Source organism: Hyaena hyaena, unplaced genomic scaffold, assembly GCF_003009895.1.
Source record: "Hyaena hyaena isolate Hyena2069 unplaced genomic scaffold, ASM300989v1 scaffold_602, whole genome shotgun sequence".
Classification (NCBI taxonomy): Eukaryota; Metazoa; Chordata; class Mammalia; order Carnivora; family Hyaenidae; genus Hyaena; species Hyaena hyaena.
The window spans coordinates 652453-671843 of record NW_024081229.1 but is presented as its reverse complement, the minus strand read 5'-3'; the positions used below and the strand labels follow the sequence as shown (position 1 = coordinate 671843).

At 41.9% G+C, this 19391-nt stretch overlaps 2 protein-coding genes across 2 annotated transcripts in view; both read right to left on the bottom strand.

Annotated features, from left to right (window-relative positions):
• The window catches only part of MPHOSPH8 (M-phase phosphoprotein 8), a 63243-nt gene extending 61254 nt beyond the window's left edge, over positions 1-1989 (bottom strand). The window contains exon 1 of the mRNA XM_039256932.1: positions 1615-1989. Within this exon, the coding sequence (XP_039112863.1) occupies positions 1615-1842 (228 nt within the window). The 5' untranslated portion in view covers positions 1843-1989. The remainder of the gene's footprint in view (positions 1-1614) is intronic.
• A 4666-nt stretch (positions 1990-6655) lies between these two features.
• The window catches only part of PARP4 (poly(ADP-ribose) polymerase family member 4), an 86427-nt gene continuing 73691 nt past the window's right edge, over positions 6656-19391 (bottom strand). Inside the window, exons 32-35 of the mRNA XM_039256951.1 lie at positions 18713-19332; positions 16206-16305; positions 10146-10278; positions 6656-7030 (exon numbers count right to left, since the gene is read on the bottom strand). Coding sequence (XP_039112882.1) covers positions 6835-7030; positions 10146-10278; positions 16206-16305; positions 18713-19332 — 1049 coding nt within the window. The 3' untranslated portion in view covers positions 6656-6834. The remainder of the gene's footprint in view (positions 7031-10145; positions 10279-16205; positions 16306-18712; positions 19333-19391) is intronic.

Here is a 19391-nt window from a genome sequence, read left to right as displayed (position 1 = left end):
GAGGGGCAGAGAAAGAGAGGGAGAGAATCCCCAGCTGGATCCGCTGTCAGCGCAGAGCCCTACATGGGGCTCAGGAAACATGAGATGACAACATGAACTGAAATCAGGAGTTGGATGCTTAACCAACTGAGCTACCCAGGTGCCCCGATTTTTCTAAATATCTTATATGTGCCAAGCACTTATGTTACACGAAGGTGACGCACAACAGTTTAAGACTGGCTCAATTCTCTTGGGGCGACTGGGTGGTTCAGTCGATTAAACAGCCCACTTTGGCTCAGGTCATAATCTTGGGATTCTTGAGTTCGAGCCCCTCATCTTAGGGCTCTGTGCTGACAGCTCAGAGCCTGGAGCTCCTTCTGATTCTGTGTCTCCCTCTCTCTCTCTGCCCCTCCCCCGCTCACACTTGCTCTGTCTCAGAATAAATGAACATTAAAATTTTTTAAAAAGATTGGCTCTGCTTTCATCAAGGCACTTTTGTAATATATTTGGGAAAACTATACAAAACAAAGTTCCTATGTTTACTGTATTGCAACTAATAATAATGTTAATGGCATTAGACTTCAATTACTTATCCCCAAAAGCCGGAACTTTTCAGCATCAGCAACCGTGTCTGTGTGCTACAATTCATCTCTATATGCTCAGAACTTCACACTGCACCTAGCACAGGGTGTGTGATTTAATAAAAAAAAAAAAAAAGTTTGCTGAATGAATGGACCAAAAAAAAAAAAAAAAGTTAACACAAAGTAGCACATGACAAATATAAGATAACAGACCATAAAAAGAATATACAGCTCCGACTACTATGTGGGACCTCTGGTCATCTCACACTTACCTACTTAAATTAGTTGTTATTAGGTTCCCCCCTGTCCATCCTTCGCCCCCGCCTGAGTCCGTGATTCATGTACTCATTTAATAATGTGACAGACACAAAGCACTTACTGCATGAAGGGCACTGGATTGAGTACCAGCGATACAAAAATTAACAATAGCCATATTCTCTGTATCAAAGGAGCCTACAAGCTGGCAGGAGAGACAAACCTGTATAAAGAGTAGTGCGTCAGGTGCTCGAACAGAGGTCTAAACAAGTGTTACGAGGGCACAGATGGAGAAGCACCTCGCTCTGCAGGGATCAGGGTCAAAAAAGGACTTCACAGACAAACCGACTCCCAGAGAGACCTGACAGGCGGACTCGGAGAAAGAACACCCTGTGCAGCTACAGTCGCCCAACACCCACGGAGAGACGGAACAGACGGTCAGGGCTTCCGGACCTTTAAACGCCACCTCTTGGACGGGACTCTGCGGACGAACGGGAATTCCTAAAGACCTGAAGCCAGACGCCGACCCCGGCTTCGGAAAACACTGGACGACGGCGTGGACAATGGCTTCGGCGTCACTCCTCTCCAGCCTGAGCGGCGGCCCCCGTCAGTTACCTCAACACCGACGACCGCGACAAACCCTCGCCCCGCTCGGCGCCCGGGACGCCCGCACGCCGCCCCCACAGCGGCTTCCTCTGCGGCGGCCACACGCCCCCTCCAGGCCCCCACGCCCGCCGCCCCGCGCGCGAATCCGGGAGGGCCCCGCGGCCCCGCCTCGCCGCCCGCGCCGCACACGTACCCCCTCCGTCTTCATGTCCAGGATCTTCTCCACCTCGAACACATCCTCGCCGTCCTCCTCGCTGTCTCCAGCGGCCTCCGCGCCTTTCGCGGCCGCGTCCTGCTCTCGGCCGGCTGCTCCAACGCCTTCTCCTTCCACCTCGGGAGACTCCCCACTGCTGTCGGCACCTGAAACAGGGGCTGCAGTCACACTCGCCTCCTCGGCAAGCGCCGCCGCCGCCGCCGCCATAATGGGAACCTCGCAAACCGCCGAAGACGAGCGGCTGCGACACACACCCTGGCGGCTCCTCGCGCTCCGCGCTCGGCCGCAAGCCACTCGGGCGCTTGACGCGACTGAGGGAAACCTACCAATGGCAGGCTCGGGACCCTGGAGCGACACGCGCTTCAACCAATCACATCGAGGCGGGCGCGCCGGGGCTCCGCAGGGCCTACGGGAAGCGAGTGGGCGGGCCCAGGGGCGCCCCGGCGGAAGGGCGGGGCGGAGCGGGCGGCGAGAGGAGCGGACGGGGTTCCTCAGAGAGGGGGGTACGGAAGGGCTGTTTGCGGGCCCCCGAGGGGAGGGTTGGGAACGACTCGGGAGAGGGGCCGGTCAGGGCGCGTGGGGGGTAAGGGGAGGAGGCTGACGGGGGCCGTCGGAGGGGTGGGGGCTCCCGCGAGGAGCTGGGACGCGCGGCGGCGGCGGGCTCCGGTGCTTCCCGGTCGGGAAAGGGTGGCCGGGGACGTCAGAGCGCGGGAGTTCGCGCCGGAGGAGCAGCTGAGGCGCCCGAGCGGGGTGACCGCTGCTCAGGGCCCCCCCGACGCGCGCCCCGGCGCAGCCCTGGGCTGCCTGGGAAAACCGCCGCCTCCTGCCCTGACCTGAGCGGCCCGGGACGCGACGCCGTTCCGTCGTGCCTGTGTGACTTTCAGTCGTTTAAGGCATGTGAATGATCCAATCAAACGGAATTCATACTGATATTGTATCTTATTGAGTATTGTTTAAAAATAGGGAAAAAAAATTTTTTTTAAGTACCGGGCAAAAAACATGTGTTTTCCAAGTTCTAGATATTTTTCCGCCATTGAAAATATCGACGTAATGAAGTATTTTGTCCACCTTATGAATGGTTGACAAAGAGCGTCACCCAAAGTTGCTAGAATAATCCACCCAAGGATAACATATTGTTCTGTTTGAATTGCAAATAAAATCTTTATGGTAGCAAGCTTTGCATTTTTGTTTCTTTGAATGGTGGACTTAATTTACAAGATCAGTTCATGTACCTTAACTCTGAGGATAGCCGAAGCGTAACCTGTGATCCCGCAGACCCGTTGGGAGAGGCGCCCCAGGTCTTTGGGTGGGCGCCGTGATTTACTGGGTTAGTTTCGTGAATGCAGCCTGTGTACCAGGACTGTACCAAGCAGTTAAGAATACAGAGCAGTCGAGCATGGCATTAAAATACAGCTGACTTTATTGGAAGATCTCATTGGCTTTATTCAACATTGGGGCAGCATCCCACGTGGCAAATAGAAAGGAGCTCCGACGAAATGCAGAAAAAACAGGCTTTTCACGGCGGAAAGGAGGTGAGGCGGGAAGTCATAAAGGAAAGGATTATTTCAGAAAAATTTACCGTCCTTTGGGGGAAGGCTGGGGTCTAGTACTGCTAGGAAGACTACCTCACTAGTACTGCTAGGCAATTCCAGACTACTGGTTAAGGTTATATTCCTACAAGAGTCTGAAACTGCAGTTAGGTTTGAGTATGGAGTCTTGGTTTGCTGATGGGGGGCACAGACAACCGCATTTGGGGCCTGTTGTCTCATTCTTATTGGTCTCTCTGCCTGGCACAGGCTCTTGGTCTATAAAGGAAGACACACAACAATTCTAATGATTAGATATCTTTTTTAAAATAATAAGTTTTTACAAAAAAATTATCAAATAACATTTGTTGATGAAGGAAAGCTCATTTTTTCAGAAGAATTTAATAAGCATAGAAGAAAAGATAATCATAGTATTTCATGAAAATGATTTGGGCAACAAAACCATTAGGTGAAGGAGTGATGAGGAACTGGCTGCCACAGGCTGTTGGTTGGTTGTAGGGGAAAAACAGCTTCACATGGAAAACCCACTGATCACTATTGGCATTACTAAAACTGGAAGATCCAAACCATATGGCTCCTGTTGACAAAAAGATGGATCCTTAATCTATTCAGGACCTTCAGTCAAATTTCCAGTTTACAAGAAATACGGGGAAAGAAAAAATGGGAACAATTGAACAAATCCAGAATGTGGCACATCCTTTAGGACAACTGACCTTGTTTCTTCAACAAGTCAACAGCAAAAGACTTCTAAATATATAAAAATTAGGCAAAATATTTTAAATGAGGGGATTTATGTGAATTATACTATTTTTCTGCTTTTATATGTTTTTGAAATAAAAATTTATATATGTTCACTAAAAATTTTTTGATTAATTCAAAAATATGTAACATAAAAAAGTTCCTGTTCCTCGAATGTAACCAGTTTAGAATATGACACAACAGATTTTTACCTCATACATGTATAAAAACCCATTTATATAATTTTTAAAAGTGCTCTCTTCCACACTGCCCTGCGACTGTAATATGTATATGCACATGTAACATATCATATGTGTGCTTCCATATGCAAGATTAATTTCTAGAAGAATTCCTATTAGTAAAATTTATAGGTCAAGGAGGGTACTGATTTAAATTTGGATTAATATTGTGAGCACTGGGTGTTGTATGTAAGCGATGAATCTCAGGAATCTACCTCCAAAACCAAGAGCACACTGTATACACTGCAAGCCAACTTGACAATAAATTACATTAAAAAAAAAGTTTAAGTACATTATTCAAGTTTACCTAAGTAGTAGATCCTTCAGTATATGTGTATCTTTGGGAAACAATACCAAGTAGTCATTGTACACAATACTAAACATATTTGTTTCAGTAAAATAAAAAGGAGTATGTTGAAAGAAAAAATAAGTTTGGATTAATATTGCAAAATTTTGTTTTACTAGTGTATATTTTCATTAACAGCATTAGGAGGGGTCCCTGGGTGGCTCAGTCAGATAAGCATCCGACTTCGGCTCAAGTCATGATCGCATGGTCCGTGGGTTCGAGCCCCGCGTCAGGCTCTGTGCTGACAGCTGGGAGCCTGGAGCCTGCTTCTGATTCTGTGTCTCCCTCTCTGCCCCTCCCCTGCTTTCTCTGTCTCTCAAAAATAAACATTGAAAAATTGAAAAAAAAAACCCTAAGTCGATTTACCTTCATACACTCTGCTACTAGGTATTATCATTCTTTTATCCCTTAATCTGATAAAACAAAAGAGTTTTATCTTCTATGATTATGTCAAGCAGACAAGGGCAAGATCTGATTGATTTAGCCAGTAAAGATAGAACAAGCCGCTTTAGATTTAGATGATTTATTACTTCTATACACAGCAAGAGGAAGATGGTCAAAGATGCCAGCTCCCCTTGGTTCTTGCCCCACATCCCAAAAGGAGCTAGACAACTGCAGTGTGAGTTGTGGGACACATCAGTCCCGAGGAGCCAATTCTAGATGCAGCTGTGAGTATTGTTAGTCTGTAGCTGTATCCTGAGCCTTATGTCTGGTCAGAACTGGGGGGTGATAAAAGCGGTCTCATGTCTGCCTCCCAGAGAGACAGGCAGGCGGGAGAAGGCCTCATGGCACCACGTCACAAGCTTCCTTCCTATCCTTTTGAAGAGCCTAAGCAACATTATTTTGAGAGTAAGTCCTCCATTAAGAGCAACCTCGGGCTGCACGCAGCCCCAGGTCCAGGAAAAGCCTCAGACTGCTCAAGGCTAAAGCCATCCTCGGACCAGCCAATCAAAAAACATTCCTGGGGTCTGAGTCAAGGCTGGGAACTGTAGACAGTTATTCCGTACAAACTAGCCGATCACTCACCGCTTGCCTGAACCCCACGTGGGCCCTTTGAACTCACCTCATAATTGGTCATTTTCAAAGGATCCTCAGAGGTCATGATTGGGTCCCGCCAAAAGTTACGGACGCCTCACGGATACTGAATGGTCAAAGCTGTTACCATGGGTGCTGCAGGACAACTGTGATTGGTGCTTATGTGATGATGCTTTACTTACAACTTGTGCTCTGTAACACCCCGTCCCTGACCCCTTATAAACCCTGCTCGCTATTGTTCTTTTCTTCACCCTGCTGCCACACACTGGTAGGCGGGTGAGCCCCTGCTCGAGCGTGTAATAAAGACCCTTTTGTATTTGCATCGGTGTCGGCTCCTTGGTGATCTCTGGGGACTCGCGAATCGGGCACAACACTTTAGGTATCAAGGAGCTCTGCCAAGACTGTTACAGTTGTGGTTCAAGTCCAGCAAATTAGGAGTGGTCTTACATCAGGATTCTGGAAGTCGCTCAAGATGAAGGCAGGACTGGCCTTCAGGAAGGGAATTCCTGAACCACATGTAAATGTGTTGAGGTACTGAACATTTGGTGAATGACAGCAATGAGGACAGGTTGGAGGACGGCCAAAAGACTGAATCTCAAAGAAACCAGTTTTTACATAGAGAGGTAATGGCCTGGAAGTGGTATTGTAGAGGAAGATGGAAAGACCTTACAGCCTTCATGAAAAATAACTCAAAATGGATCATAGACCGTAACATAAAATGCAAAGTTTGTAAGACTTCTACAAGATAACACAGGAAGAAATCTAGATGACTATGGGACTTAAGATGCAACTCCAAAAGCAAGATCCATGAAATAACTGCATGAGACACTTAATTTCTCTGAGTGACAAAAAATGTATCAAGAGATCTACAGACTAGGATACAGGGAGTGTGCTTACTGAGGGCAAAGGTCCAGAAACTCAGGGCCCTGGAAACAGGCTGGCATGTCAGCAACACTGACATCAGCCAAAGACCGTGTTTCTCCCCAGCTAACTCAGCCGGGCTGGCCGGTTCTCTCCTGGATTCCTTAAAGGGGAGAAGGAAGTGAGGCTCCAGGACCAGCCAGATGTGTCTCTTATCGCTTTAAACATTTAAGCACAAAAAATCATCTGTAATATTAGAATATTTATTTTGTTATCACTCGTTAGTTCATTAAAATAATCAGTTCTGTTTCTGTTTAAAGTGAGTGCTACATTGAATAAAATCTTAATTAACCTTCATTATAGGTACCTATTGATATCTGATTATTTTATACATAGAAGCATGAATAATGTCTAAAATACAACTTTAGTTGATTCAGCCTTGACTGTAATTAAGAACTCGGTGAAGAGGAGAAGTGGTGTGTATGGTTTGGATCCCCAGTAGCTGTTTGGTGGCAGAGTCCCAATCTTGACCCAATTCCAGCCGTTGGCAGATGGATGGATATTGTCCTTCGGTTCTTCTTACCCACTCACTTGCTTTCTTTATTTCTTCAAAACCCCAGGGAATATTTCTAGATTAAAAATAAATGTTTCCATCAATTTCAGAATATAATCACATAAGAAATGTAATGTGGTACCAAATGTGGTACATTAGATCTGACAAAATAATTCTGTCAAAAATTGAGATCTTTAATAAAAGCAATTCTAACATTTTATGAAAGTTCTACCAGACTGACATGGTATTTTTAACTTATTCAATACATTTTTTAATGTTTATTCTTCTTTTTAAATGTTTATTTATTTTTGAGAGACAGAGAGCAAGCAGGTATGGGGCAGAGAGAGAGGCAGACACAGAATCAGAAGCAGGCTCCAGGCTCTAAGCTGTCAGCCCAGAGCCTGGCACGGGGCTCGAACTCACAAACCATGAGATCATGACCTGAGATGAAGTCAGACGCTGAATCGACTGAGCCACCCAGGTGCTCCTTATTCATTTTTAAGTCTGTTAAATACTAGTCACTTTCCAGCTTCCAAATGCTACACAGACTTCCTTGCTGCCTCCAGGCCAACTCAAGCTTCCTCTAGCTTATGTATATTTGGTTTTTTGTTCCTCAATAGTATTGAGCAAAAACTCAATACTATTTTACAAACCAGGCTTCTATTTCTCTCTCTTTCCTGTACCAGGAATTCTCAGTTTGATTGATTAGCCATTTTTCTAGGTGTTTTCCCAAGACCCATGAAACTGTCATATTTAATTATCATACAAACCAGGAACAACATACTACTAAACTGTGCATTACATAAAAACTTCAAGTTTCTGTTCATAAAATGTTGAATATTCAAGAATGTCAAATATTCAAGTCTATTCAAGACTCAGAAGAATTTTTGAGATATTTTTCATTAATATTAGCTACTTCCTCATTTGTTTTGTCACCTGCTAGAATTTTTAGCAAACAAGTGGTAACATAGACTACAGTTTAAAAAAAAATCCTATTGCCAGGGGGACTAAAAATTTGGAAAAATTTCCATCTTCCTGATTTTTTTCCCTGTGAACTGGGAAACAGCCAGTAGTATAGTGGGTGGCGAAGAGCTGGTTTCAAATCCTGACTCTGAAATCACACAATGTTGGCTGTGTGATATGGTGCAGCTTTCATTCAACACCAAAAGTCTCAGTTTCCTCATTTATGATAATAGTATGAGATCCTAGGGGCTTTCTGTGGGGATTAACAAAACACATGGATTTAACTGGCTCAATAGTCCCTGGCCCAGAGTAGGTAATTAATAAATGTTAGCTGAATATCATAATGACATGAACATATAAATGGCAAGCATGATCAAAAAGATGCTTACCAGTAATCATTAGTCTAGTTACTACCTACTGAAAGCAACAAAACTAGTTTTATCAAATTTTTGTTAATGTTTATTCATTTTTTGAGACAGAGAGACACACACACACAGAGCACAAGTGGGTGAAGGGCAGACAGAAGGGGAGACACAGAATCTGAAGGAGGCTCCAGGCTCTGAGCTGTCAGCTCTGAGCCTGACGCGGGGCTCAAACTCAAGAAACCTGAGCCAAAGTCAGATGCTTAGCTGACTGAGCAACCCAGGTGCCCCAAAACTAGTTTTAAATATTCTCACTAATTCAACTGACTTCTTTTAATCCAGCTGGCCTCTAAACTTTTGACTGACCATCCTGCTAGTATAAATATTAAATAAACATTAAAAAAATAGTTCTGCTTATTTATTTTAATTTCATTTGTAAATATGTATCTCTAAGAGACAGGAACTTTTCCTTAAACATGACATTAAAATAGCTATAACTAATTATTTAATAGCACAAAACATTCAGGTAACGTTTAAATCTCCCTAAATATCTTTTTCTCTCTCAAAAAAATTTTTTTAACATTTATTCATTTTTGAGAGACAGAGAGCTAGCACGGGAGACGCAGAGGGAGAGGGAAACAGAATGTGGAGCGGGCTCCAGGCTCTGAGCTGTCAGCACAGAACCTGATGCAGGGCTTGAACTCATGAACCGTGAGATCATGACCTGAGCTCAACTCAGATGCTTGACCAACTGTGCTACCCAGGCACCCCTCTTTCTCTCTTTTTCAAATAATAAAGGTTTTACTCAAATCAGGATCCAAACAAGGTCTCACACTGCCTTTGGGCCATGTGTCCTTTAATTTATAGCTTCCACCCCTCACTTTTTTTCTTTTGCCATTTATTTTCTCACATTCCAGACATTGCTGATTGCAGTCCATGGTATAATTTAACATGTTTAATACCTCTTCCCTGGCACCTGGTCTTTATAATGCAAAATATTTACATAGCTTCAAAGTCAAAAACGTAAAACAAGATATATTAGGAGAAACGTAGCTTCTAAACTTGTCTCCCCCTATAAAACTATTTTTATAAGTTTTGCTAGTTTCCCTACTTGTCTGTTTCAAAAAGCATAAGCAAATTATATATGTATGTATGTATATATGCATTATGTATATTATGTGTATATACACACACATAAGGGATGACCACTTGCATGGGGTATGGATGAAGTTTTGGTAAGTAAGGAGAGTATTCACATGTAAGCTCAAGGCCTCCTGCGGTGCCCAAGGTCAGCCCAAGGGCTAGGAGCCAGGGTCCCAGGACTGGCTCTCTCCACACTGTCACATTATGGCATCAGACTTCCAAGGGGTCACAGAGTTCTAAATTTGAACCCAGTCTTCATGAAGTTGTATTTACCAAGGCAGAACTTTAAAACATATTATATTTGACAGTTTGCTAGTTTTATTTATAATTTTTAAAAACTTAGACATATAGTATGTGGGTTTCCATCTATATTCTTGTGCCAGGCCCTGCAAATATTGGGAACAGGCCTGGTCCTAACAATCATATTGTGGATTTTCCAAAAGCACGTGAATCAATATACCATAGTGAAAAGAACACTAAACCAGGAGCCACAGATCTGAGCTCCAGTGTGAGCTACACTTACCTCTCTGAGCCCTGGTTTTTCATGGAACCCAAGAGGCAAAAATACTGTGTCTGCCCTGCCAATGGCAGAAGAGAGCAGGCAAGATATTCCCTGTGAATAAATTCTCTTTGTTCTTACAGTTACATGTAGCTTCCTGTAAAATTTAGTCAAGAAATGGTTAGAAATATAAATGAGTTACTTAATGCGAGAATTAAAGTCACCTGGAAATGGAAGCATCGTCCAGTTTCATCAGTGATTTGAAGACTAGTCCCTGGTTTTCCAACTTGGTACGAAGAAACTGCAGCACGAGAAATGTGGCGATCAGGTCCAGGAGACGCTCTCTTCCCTTTATACCTAAGAGTGGAAAACTCTTTTATATCTGTTGTCAATTCTGCATCTCAAACTGTGCCCACTTATGAACGCTCTACTAAAGAATTATAATACTATTAAACCATGATACATTAGCAGATCATAAATTAGCCTGTGATTTAACCAACAAATGAGGACAAATGAAACAAGTGCCATAGCGCCCCTGATGGTTGTTAGGAAGCAATTATAGCCACGGCTCCAATCCTTTGCTGTCTTTAATAACCAGAGATGCATGAAGTTTGTGAAAGAAATTCAGTTTCTAGGCTCCTGTTACAAAAACCTTAGAGGAGTAAACCGGAACATACAACAGATAAACAACTGATATGGGCGACTAAGTCGGTGTATCAAATTATGTCTAGTGCTTAGTATCCTTGGAATGAATTTCTAGGCCCAAGATGGAGCCGCTACCGCCCGGAGTGCCACGACAGTGAACCAAAGCTTTTGTGTCCCTGTAAATACTCCCCTAGATCAGAAACAAAATAGGTACATCCTGTCAGCCAATCCCCCAGCAGCAAGGCAACGCTGGATGCTGTACGCACTACCCTGTTCCTTGACTTTACTGAATAAGGTCAGATATGCCACCCTAGCCAATCACTATAAGCCACATACTTCCTTCTGGTTTCTCGCTTGCCTCTTTCTATAAAACCTTGCAGTCCTCTCCCCTGTTCTCTGGACTTCTGAGGGTAGAGACTGCCAGCTTTAGGAAATGTAAAATTAACATTTTTTAGATCATCCAAAATGTTCTCTGATTATTTTAACAGAACGACAGGTAACCAGTGTTATTTACCCAAGCCAAGATATTTTAGTATAAAATACCACAATTGAAGAGAAATGTTTATGTATAGTAAGCCAGAAATTAACAATCCATTTTACTTTTTAAGTGCAAATCATGCATTTGAAATCACTTCATATAAAAAATTAGACATAAAATATTGGGTTTTTTTCCTCAATCTCACACTTCATGAAACTAAACTTTTAACATCTATCTTGAGTGGGTTCAGAACAAGCCACCCTAGAACATGCCACTTTGGCACGTGGGTAATCTTGAGTTGAAGGCAATCAAGACCCAGTGAGCTCACGAAAAGCTTTTTACCTCCCACTTAACTGCCTAAAGAAATTAGAAAGGAGGCTTGTATCAGGAAGAGAGCTATTAGCAGAGTCAACTTTTTCACATTAAAAGACTTATCTACATGGCAAGTCAACATCTGTTCAACAAGCACCTTCCTGTGAATCACTCCTGCCCTTCCCCCACATGACCAGACCCCTTCTCCATTTCCTTAGCTCAGTTGCCTCGTTGCCCTTTGAGTCCCCCATCTTTGTCGGGCTCCCTTCTGTACAGGTATATGTGTGTGTACATGATTAAAATGGTTTGTTCTTCTCATTAATTTTTTTATCATAGGGTGTCTCAGCCAAGAACCTAGAAAGGGGGAAGGAGAGTTACTTTCCTCCCCTGCAATCTTCATCATCATTTGAGTTCACAGTGAGTTGTGTGCTAGTTTCCCAGGTAAATTATCTTTATTTCCATCTTAGATTTAGATGTTTGATACGTAGCACTGCTAGCATCACTACAACATAGCCACTTAATGTTTTTTTATTATGACATATTTTAAGCATACAGAAAAGAGAACCATGTAGCTCATCAATTTTTATCATTTTCCCACATCCGCTTCAAATTCCTCTCTTTAGAAGAAACAACATATTATGGAGCCCTCTTGTATATGTCCTCCAAATTCTTATTCCTCAGCCCCCCAGATTTTCAAAGGTAAACACTCTTTGGATCTTTCAGTTTACATTCCCGTGATGGACACTGCTTTTGTTGTGGTGGTTGTTTTACAAAGTTAATTTCTACGTATCATGTGTTCTTCCTTCCAAGTCCTTGCTTGATCAATTAAATGTACTCTTCCTCTTTTGTACATACCGTATATATGCATATGTTGTCTTTTCTTCTGTCTACACATTAAAACATTTTTTAAATGTTTATTTTTGAAATTTTTAAATGTTTATTCAGTTTTGAGAGACAGAGAGCCAGCATGAGTGGGGGAGGGGGGAAAAAAGAGAAGGGCGACACAGAATCTGAAGCAGGATCCGGGCTCTGTGCTGACAGCTCGACTCGGGTTTCGAACCATGAGATCATGACCTGAGCTGAAGTCAGATGCCCAACCAACGGAGCCACTCAGGTGCCAATGTCTACACATTTTTTAAGTTTTTATTTTAATTCCAGTTAAAGAACATACAGTATTGTATTCATTTCAGATGTACAATACAGAGATTCAACACTTCCGTGTAACACAAGTGCCCTCCTTAATCTCTATCACCTACTCTACCCATCTCCCTACCCACCTCCCGTCTGGTAATCATCAGTTTATTCTCTGTAGTTAAGAGGTTAAGAGTGTGTTTCTTGGTTTATATCTCTCTCTTGTTTTCTTCCCTTTCCTTGTTTGTTTTGTTTCTTAAATTCCACAGATGAGTGAGATCATACATTATTTGTCTATCTCTGACTTATGGTGTTTAGCATTACTTTCTCTAACTCCATCCAAGTTGTTGCAAATGGCAAAATTTCACTCTTTTTTATAACCGAATAATATTTCAGTGCGTGTGTGTGTGTATCACATCTTTTTTACCCATTCATGTATGTTGCTTTTGAAAAAGTGATCTTTATAGCACATGGGCGGCTCAGTTGGTTAAGCATCCAACTTTTGATTTGGCTCAGGTCGTGATCTCACAGTTCATGAAACTGAAGCCCATGTCAGGCTCTGCGCTGGGATTCTCTCCCCATCCCACGCTCAGGTGCATGTGCTCTCTCTCTCAGAATAAATAAGCTTTAAAGGAAAAGAATCACTCCAATTTATTTTAAAAAAAATGTAAGTCATCTTCAATAGGCTCATTGAACGATATTTAGTGCTTGTAATCTTCAATTCATATTCCAAGAAATACTTAATAAACCTGTGTTAAATTTCTTTTATTTCCCTTTTTAGCATCTGGCAGATACCTTCTCTAAGTACCCAAGATACACATTAAGGCCATTTCAGGCTGAGTCCTCTCCTCAACTGACACTTTCTCATTAAAAATAAAATAATTGAGGGGCGCTGGGTGGCTCAGTGCGTTAAGCATCTGACTTTGGCTCAGATCATGATCTCACGGTTTGTGAGTTCGGGCCTCGCGTGGGGCTCTGTGCTGACAGCTAGCTCAGAGCCGATTTTGGATTCTGTATCTCTGTCCCTCCCTTGCTCATGCTGTCTGTCTGTCTGTCTCTCTCTGAAATAAATAAAAACATTTTAAAAATTTAAAAAAATAAAGTAATTGAGGGGCACTTGGATGGCTCAGTCAGTTGAACATCTGACTTAGGCTTAGGTTGTGATCTTGCAGTCTGTGGGTTCAAGTCTGTGCTGACAGCTCAGAGCCTGGAGCTTGCTTCAGATTCTGTTTCCCTCTCTCTCTGCCTCTCCCCTGCTCGTGTTCAGTCTCTCTCAAAAATAAACATTAAAATAATAATAAATTTATTGAGAGAACATAAAGACTCAAATATACTTTTTCTGGGAGACAGGGGTTTTGAAAAAAAAAACCAAAACCTTGTCTTATAATAATGCACAATTTTTTTGGTAAATACAAAAGGACCCATGCATAAACCATCAATTTTAGATAAACCGAGATAGCCAAAACTACTGAAAAATTGACCTCATTTTCTTTTTCTTTTTTTAATTAAAATTCATGTTAACATACAGTGTGGTCTCGGCTTCAGGAGTAGAACCCAGTGACTCATCTCATACATATGACACCCAGGGGTTCATCCAAAAAGTGCCCACCTTAATGCCCACTTAACCCATTCCCCCATCCACCTCCCCTCCAGCAATCCTCAGTTTGTTCTCTGTATTTAAGAGTCTCTTATGGTTTGCCTCAGTTCTGTTTTTATCTTATTTTTAACTTCCCTTGTTCATCTTTTGAGTGTCTCCAATTCCACATATGAATGAAATCATATATCTGTCTTTCTCTGACTTAATTTCTCTTAACATTAATACCCTCTAGTTCCATCCATATTGCTGCAAATGGCAGGATTTCATTCTTTCTCACTACCAACTAGTATTTCATTGTATATATAAACCACATCTTCTTTATCCAGTCACCAGTCAATGGACATTTGGGTCCTTTCCATAATTTGACTATTGTTGTTGTACTGCTATAAACAGTGGGGTGCATATAATCCTTCAAATAAGCATTTTTGTCTCCTTTAGAAAAATACCTAGCAGTGCAACTGCTGGATACTAGGGTAGTTCTATTTTTTTTTTTAATGTTTATTTATTCTTGTGAGAAAGAGACAGAGCACAAGTGGGGGAGGGGTAGAGAGAGGGAGACACAGAATCTGAAGCAGCTCCAGGCTCTGAGCTCTTAGCACAGAGCCCGACGCGTGGCTTCAACTCACAAGCTGTGAGATCATGACCTGAGCTGAAGTCAGACGCTTAACTGACTGAGCCACCCGGGTGCTCCAAGATGTTTGTCAATTCTAAATTTAGTATAATTCAAATACCAAACTCTGTTCCCTAACACTTGGCAGCAGCTAGTATCTCTATCTGCTCTTTTTCTTCCCAGCTGTTGCTTTTTGCCTGGATTCCTTAAAGTCACGCCTGTAAGTACAGGTTAGGGGAGAGCCAACAATCTGAGGGAATTCGAATGCAGGTGTCCGAGCCTCCGGCAGCTCCTTCCTTGCTTGGATTTTCACCCTTACTTTCCAGCCACTCTGGCAGCCCCGAACTCTGACCTCTGTGTCATTATCCCATTAAGGCTTTGCTTCAGTTCCAACCTCTCATGTGCCTCATGAACTTAGAAGTACCTTTGGGTGGACAGCTGGGTATATGCAGAATCCACCTCATTTTCTTCCTTTTTTCAGGGATTTTGAACCTTCTGGTTTTTGTCTCTCTCTCTTTTTTTTAATTGCATTCCAGGCCTTAGAAAAGTGGTTTTCAAATATTTTGTCTGGGCTTACTAAATCCTACTGGTGAGAGATTTAGTCAGATTCAAGCTCCTTTATCATTCCAAGAACTAGAATTCTCCTCATGCAAATTTTCATCATTCCTTTTCAGTGGGGTGCAAGTCAAGCAGACAAAGGCCTGCTAACCCTGGAATAAGCCTGGAGTATGAAAACCCTGACTTTTTTGAGGAGATGGCAGGGTAGGTAGACATTGCTGTTCCCTGAATACTGACTAGTTGTTTAATAATGGGTATTTTTATTTTAAAAAATGTCTTAACCTAAGGCTAGCGTTTGACCTTCAACCACTTGCCCATCCAGCCCTTCGCTGTCATGACAAGAAACAGGTCCACAGAGACTGAACTCGCTCTGGCAAAGACTGACCCCTTACCAGAGCTGTTTTCTCTTCCTGGACACAAAGCTGAAGCACATTTCCCAGCCATCTTGTATGTGGGTGGGGCTCTGTGACTCGCTCCTGCCCCATTGCTTCTTTCTCCTCCTATCTACCTGGTAAGTGATGCCTGGGCAATATTTCCTTCTTTCCTTTTCACTAGAGTAATTTTAAAGACACTTTTGATAATGGTAGAGCCACAATATGGAAGGAGCCTGGGTCTCTAAATGAAAACCTAGAGTGGAATTTTCCTGCTGACTACTATTTGGTTGTGATATGTGCACGAAAACAATCTTAACACAATCTTTGTGTTAAGCTACTGAAATTTTGGATTTTTAAAATAGAAATTATTGCTACTTATGCTAATTAACTTACACAGGCACTACCCTAATTAGCAGTAAAGATATGGCTAGAAACTGGTCCTCTGTTTCCTTGGATGGTTAACAAATATAATTCCACTCATATGTAACTTACGTAATTATCATATTAGTATACTAGTTTACAACAAAATTTATAACAATTAAGAGCATGCCATTTAACTAATAGAAAAATGTGACTTACCTAGAGATCGAATGCCTTTTTTTTCAAGAAAGCTGTTTAAAATATTCGTATTAAGGTTTAAAATAAATCCCAGTTCTGGTGTAAGTTTCCAGAAGCCATCCTATGAAATAAAAAAGCAAAGTTAAGCCACATTACTGAAATTTAATCACACACATAACAAGTATGTAATAAATAATATGCTTCAAATTATTTAAATTCAGTTTATTAAGACATTTCTAAAATTTTTATTATCAAACATTTTTGTAATTATTTTTATTATCAAACATTTTTGTAATTATTTTTATTATTTTTAAAATCAAAGTTCCTCAAGGGCACCTGGGTGGTTCAGACAGTTAAGTGTCCAACTTTGGCTCAGGTCATGATCTCAGTTTGTGGGTTCGAGCCCCACATCGGGCTCTGTGCTGACAGCTCTTAGCCTGGAGCTGCTTCAGATTCTGTTTCTCCCTCTCTCCCTGCCGCTCCTCCACTCTGTCTCTCTGTCTCTCAAAAATAAATAAAATATTAAAAAATGAAAAAAAATGTTTAAATCAAAGTTCTTCATACACTAGTGACATCGTATTATTAGGGATCTAAAAATACTATGGACACTATGTATCAGGCGGCACTTGTAAAAAGTCTGGAAAGAGGCTCATGTGTAGGTATTTTAAAAAATGATGTTATGCATTTTTTTCTTCTAGTAATATTTTGAACAAATGTTTCTCAAACTTTTAAGTAGCATGATTCCTTTTGTTTACCATTAAAAATGTGCCTTTATGAAGTCTGAAATATGAAAATGACAAATTTTTACTAAATATAAAATTGTTGTGAATATGCTCTTTAAAATGACCTTATTTATCCTCACTGTCCTCTGCCCGCCCCAGCTAAGTTTCTACTTTAAAAAAAAATTTTTTTTTAATGTTCACTCAATTTTTTTTTTTTAATGTTTTATTTATTTCTAGGAGAGAGAGAGACAGCGTGAGCAGGGGAGGGTCTGAGAGAGAGGGAGTCACAGACTGAAACAGGCTTCAGGCTCTGAGCTGGCAGTCAGCACAGAGCCCGACGCGGGGCTCGAACCCACGAACCGCGAGATCATGACCCGAACGAAAGTCAGACGCTTAACCGACTAAGCCACCCAGGCGCCCCTGTTCACTCATTTTTGAGAGAGACAGACAGAGAGTGATCAGGGGAGGGAGGCACAGAATCTGAAGCAGGCTCCAGGCTCTGAGCTGTCAGTACAACTCAGAGATGAGCCATGAGATCACAAACTTGGCCGAAGTCGGACACTTAACCAACTGAGCCATCCAGGTGCCCCTAAGTCTCTACTTTTAAGGATGCTTATTACATATTATGAGGTGGCTGTAAGGCTGAACATGGGGATCTTGACCTTGAAGCAGAGCAACTCCAGGTCCCAGGGAAGCTAATACAGAAAGCAGAAAGGAAGATGAGGTCATAGGCAGATACACAGATTCTATGGCAATAATTTGAAAAATAATAGCAGTGGTATATGCTGACTAGTATTAAACTAGTCGTAGGTGTTTAGATTTAAGAAAACAATCTTTTTAGACACTTTCTGTGGAGAGACTATTACTATAGCCACTTTGCAGATGAGATCACTGAGGCACAGAGAGTTTAAGCAACTTGTCCAAGGTCACACAGCTAACAAGCAGCAGAGGCACAATGTAAGCCCTAGTAGTCTGGCTCCAGGGCCTGAAGACAGCAGCATCTGCTGTACTGCTTCCTATACTGCTTTCATGGACACTCTTTCAGGTAAAAAACAAAGCCGGACAGCTGTTATGTCATGTTTAAACCTCAAAGCTACTCTATGAGGCAGACACTATTATCCCCAGCATACAGATGAAGAAACTGAGACTCAGAAAGGTTATCTGACTTGCCTCAAATCACAAAGCACTAGGATCGAGGCTCAAATTTAGTCTTACACTAAATCAATTTGTGTTTCCACTTTACCAAACTACTTTACATTAAAACAAATAATTACAGATATGAGTCTGGTCTTAGTACCATTGCAGGAACTAAGTTTACTTAGTGTTTATTAGCTTCACAAATGGAATGATAAGCCCTAACACAGTCTTACATGTTGAGATGTTGAGTGATATTCCCAAGACTATATATGAAAACAATTAAGAGTATACTTACAGCACTCGTCTACTTCACAATGGGAAATTTACATGATTGCAATTCGCCTGTTCTAGAACCTAGGCAATCAAGGTCTTACCCCCTGACCCATTCAGGGATGCTAACTTTCAGTTGAGGAATATTAACATTCACTTGCATGATATTCTAGACTAACAGTTAAAAATAGATAAATACCGTTATCAAGCACACTGTATTTATTGTTGACTTTTTTTTTGAAAAATTTTCTCAATGGCAGAAGCAGTTTGTTGATTTATAATCTGCCACAAGTCACTTACCTCTCCATTGCACTGATAAACGACCAGGTACTTTGAGTAGCTCTGCTCTAAACTATGTGTCTAATTAACCACAGACTTAAGGAGAAATAAGACTAATACCTCAGTTTGTAGATTGAAGAGTTTGGTCCAAGGTGCAAAATTCATCCAGCTTTGTTCATCTTTTCGTGCCTGAAAGCTTGCAGTAAAATCACTTCCTGTTATATCAGATTTTGCCAAATGACATTTCAGAAATCTTGGCGTTTCAACATTTTTTGTTTCAGAAAAATGCCCATCACTTGAAGTGGATGATGAAATCATGGCAGAAACATTTGCTGAAGAAGCGTCTGATTCTGTGTTAGCAAACAGATCTATCTGTGGCTTGTAACTGGCGCTAGAACGAACTGGGGAATTTTGAAAATAAAAAGGAGAACCAGAAAGGTAATGAAAGCCAAACTCTCTGGATAGACCGGAGGGAGGAACTCTAGGAGGAGAGGAAAAAATATTTGGCTGTGGGGGAGTGTCCGACTCAAGAGAACTGCTAGCACAACTGTCAGTCTTAAGGCCTTGATAACTTTCAGGTAGAATAACCTGCCCAAAGCTAAACGAGGCTCCTACATTAGGAAAACGAGCAGAGGATCCAAAAAGTAGTTGAGACGGATTCAAAGGGGTAGATGACTTAAGGGAAGAATCACTACAACTCTCAGTTTGAAGGTCTTGGTCATTCTCAGATGAAGCAGACTGTCTGGGACCAGCAGCAGGAGCAAGACAAAGCTTTGGAGGGGGTAAGCGGGGAGACTGG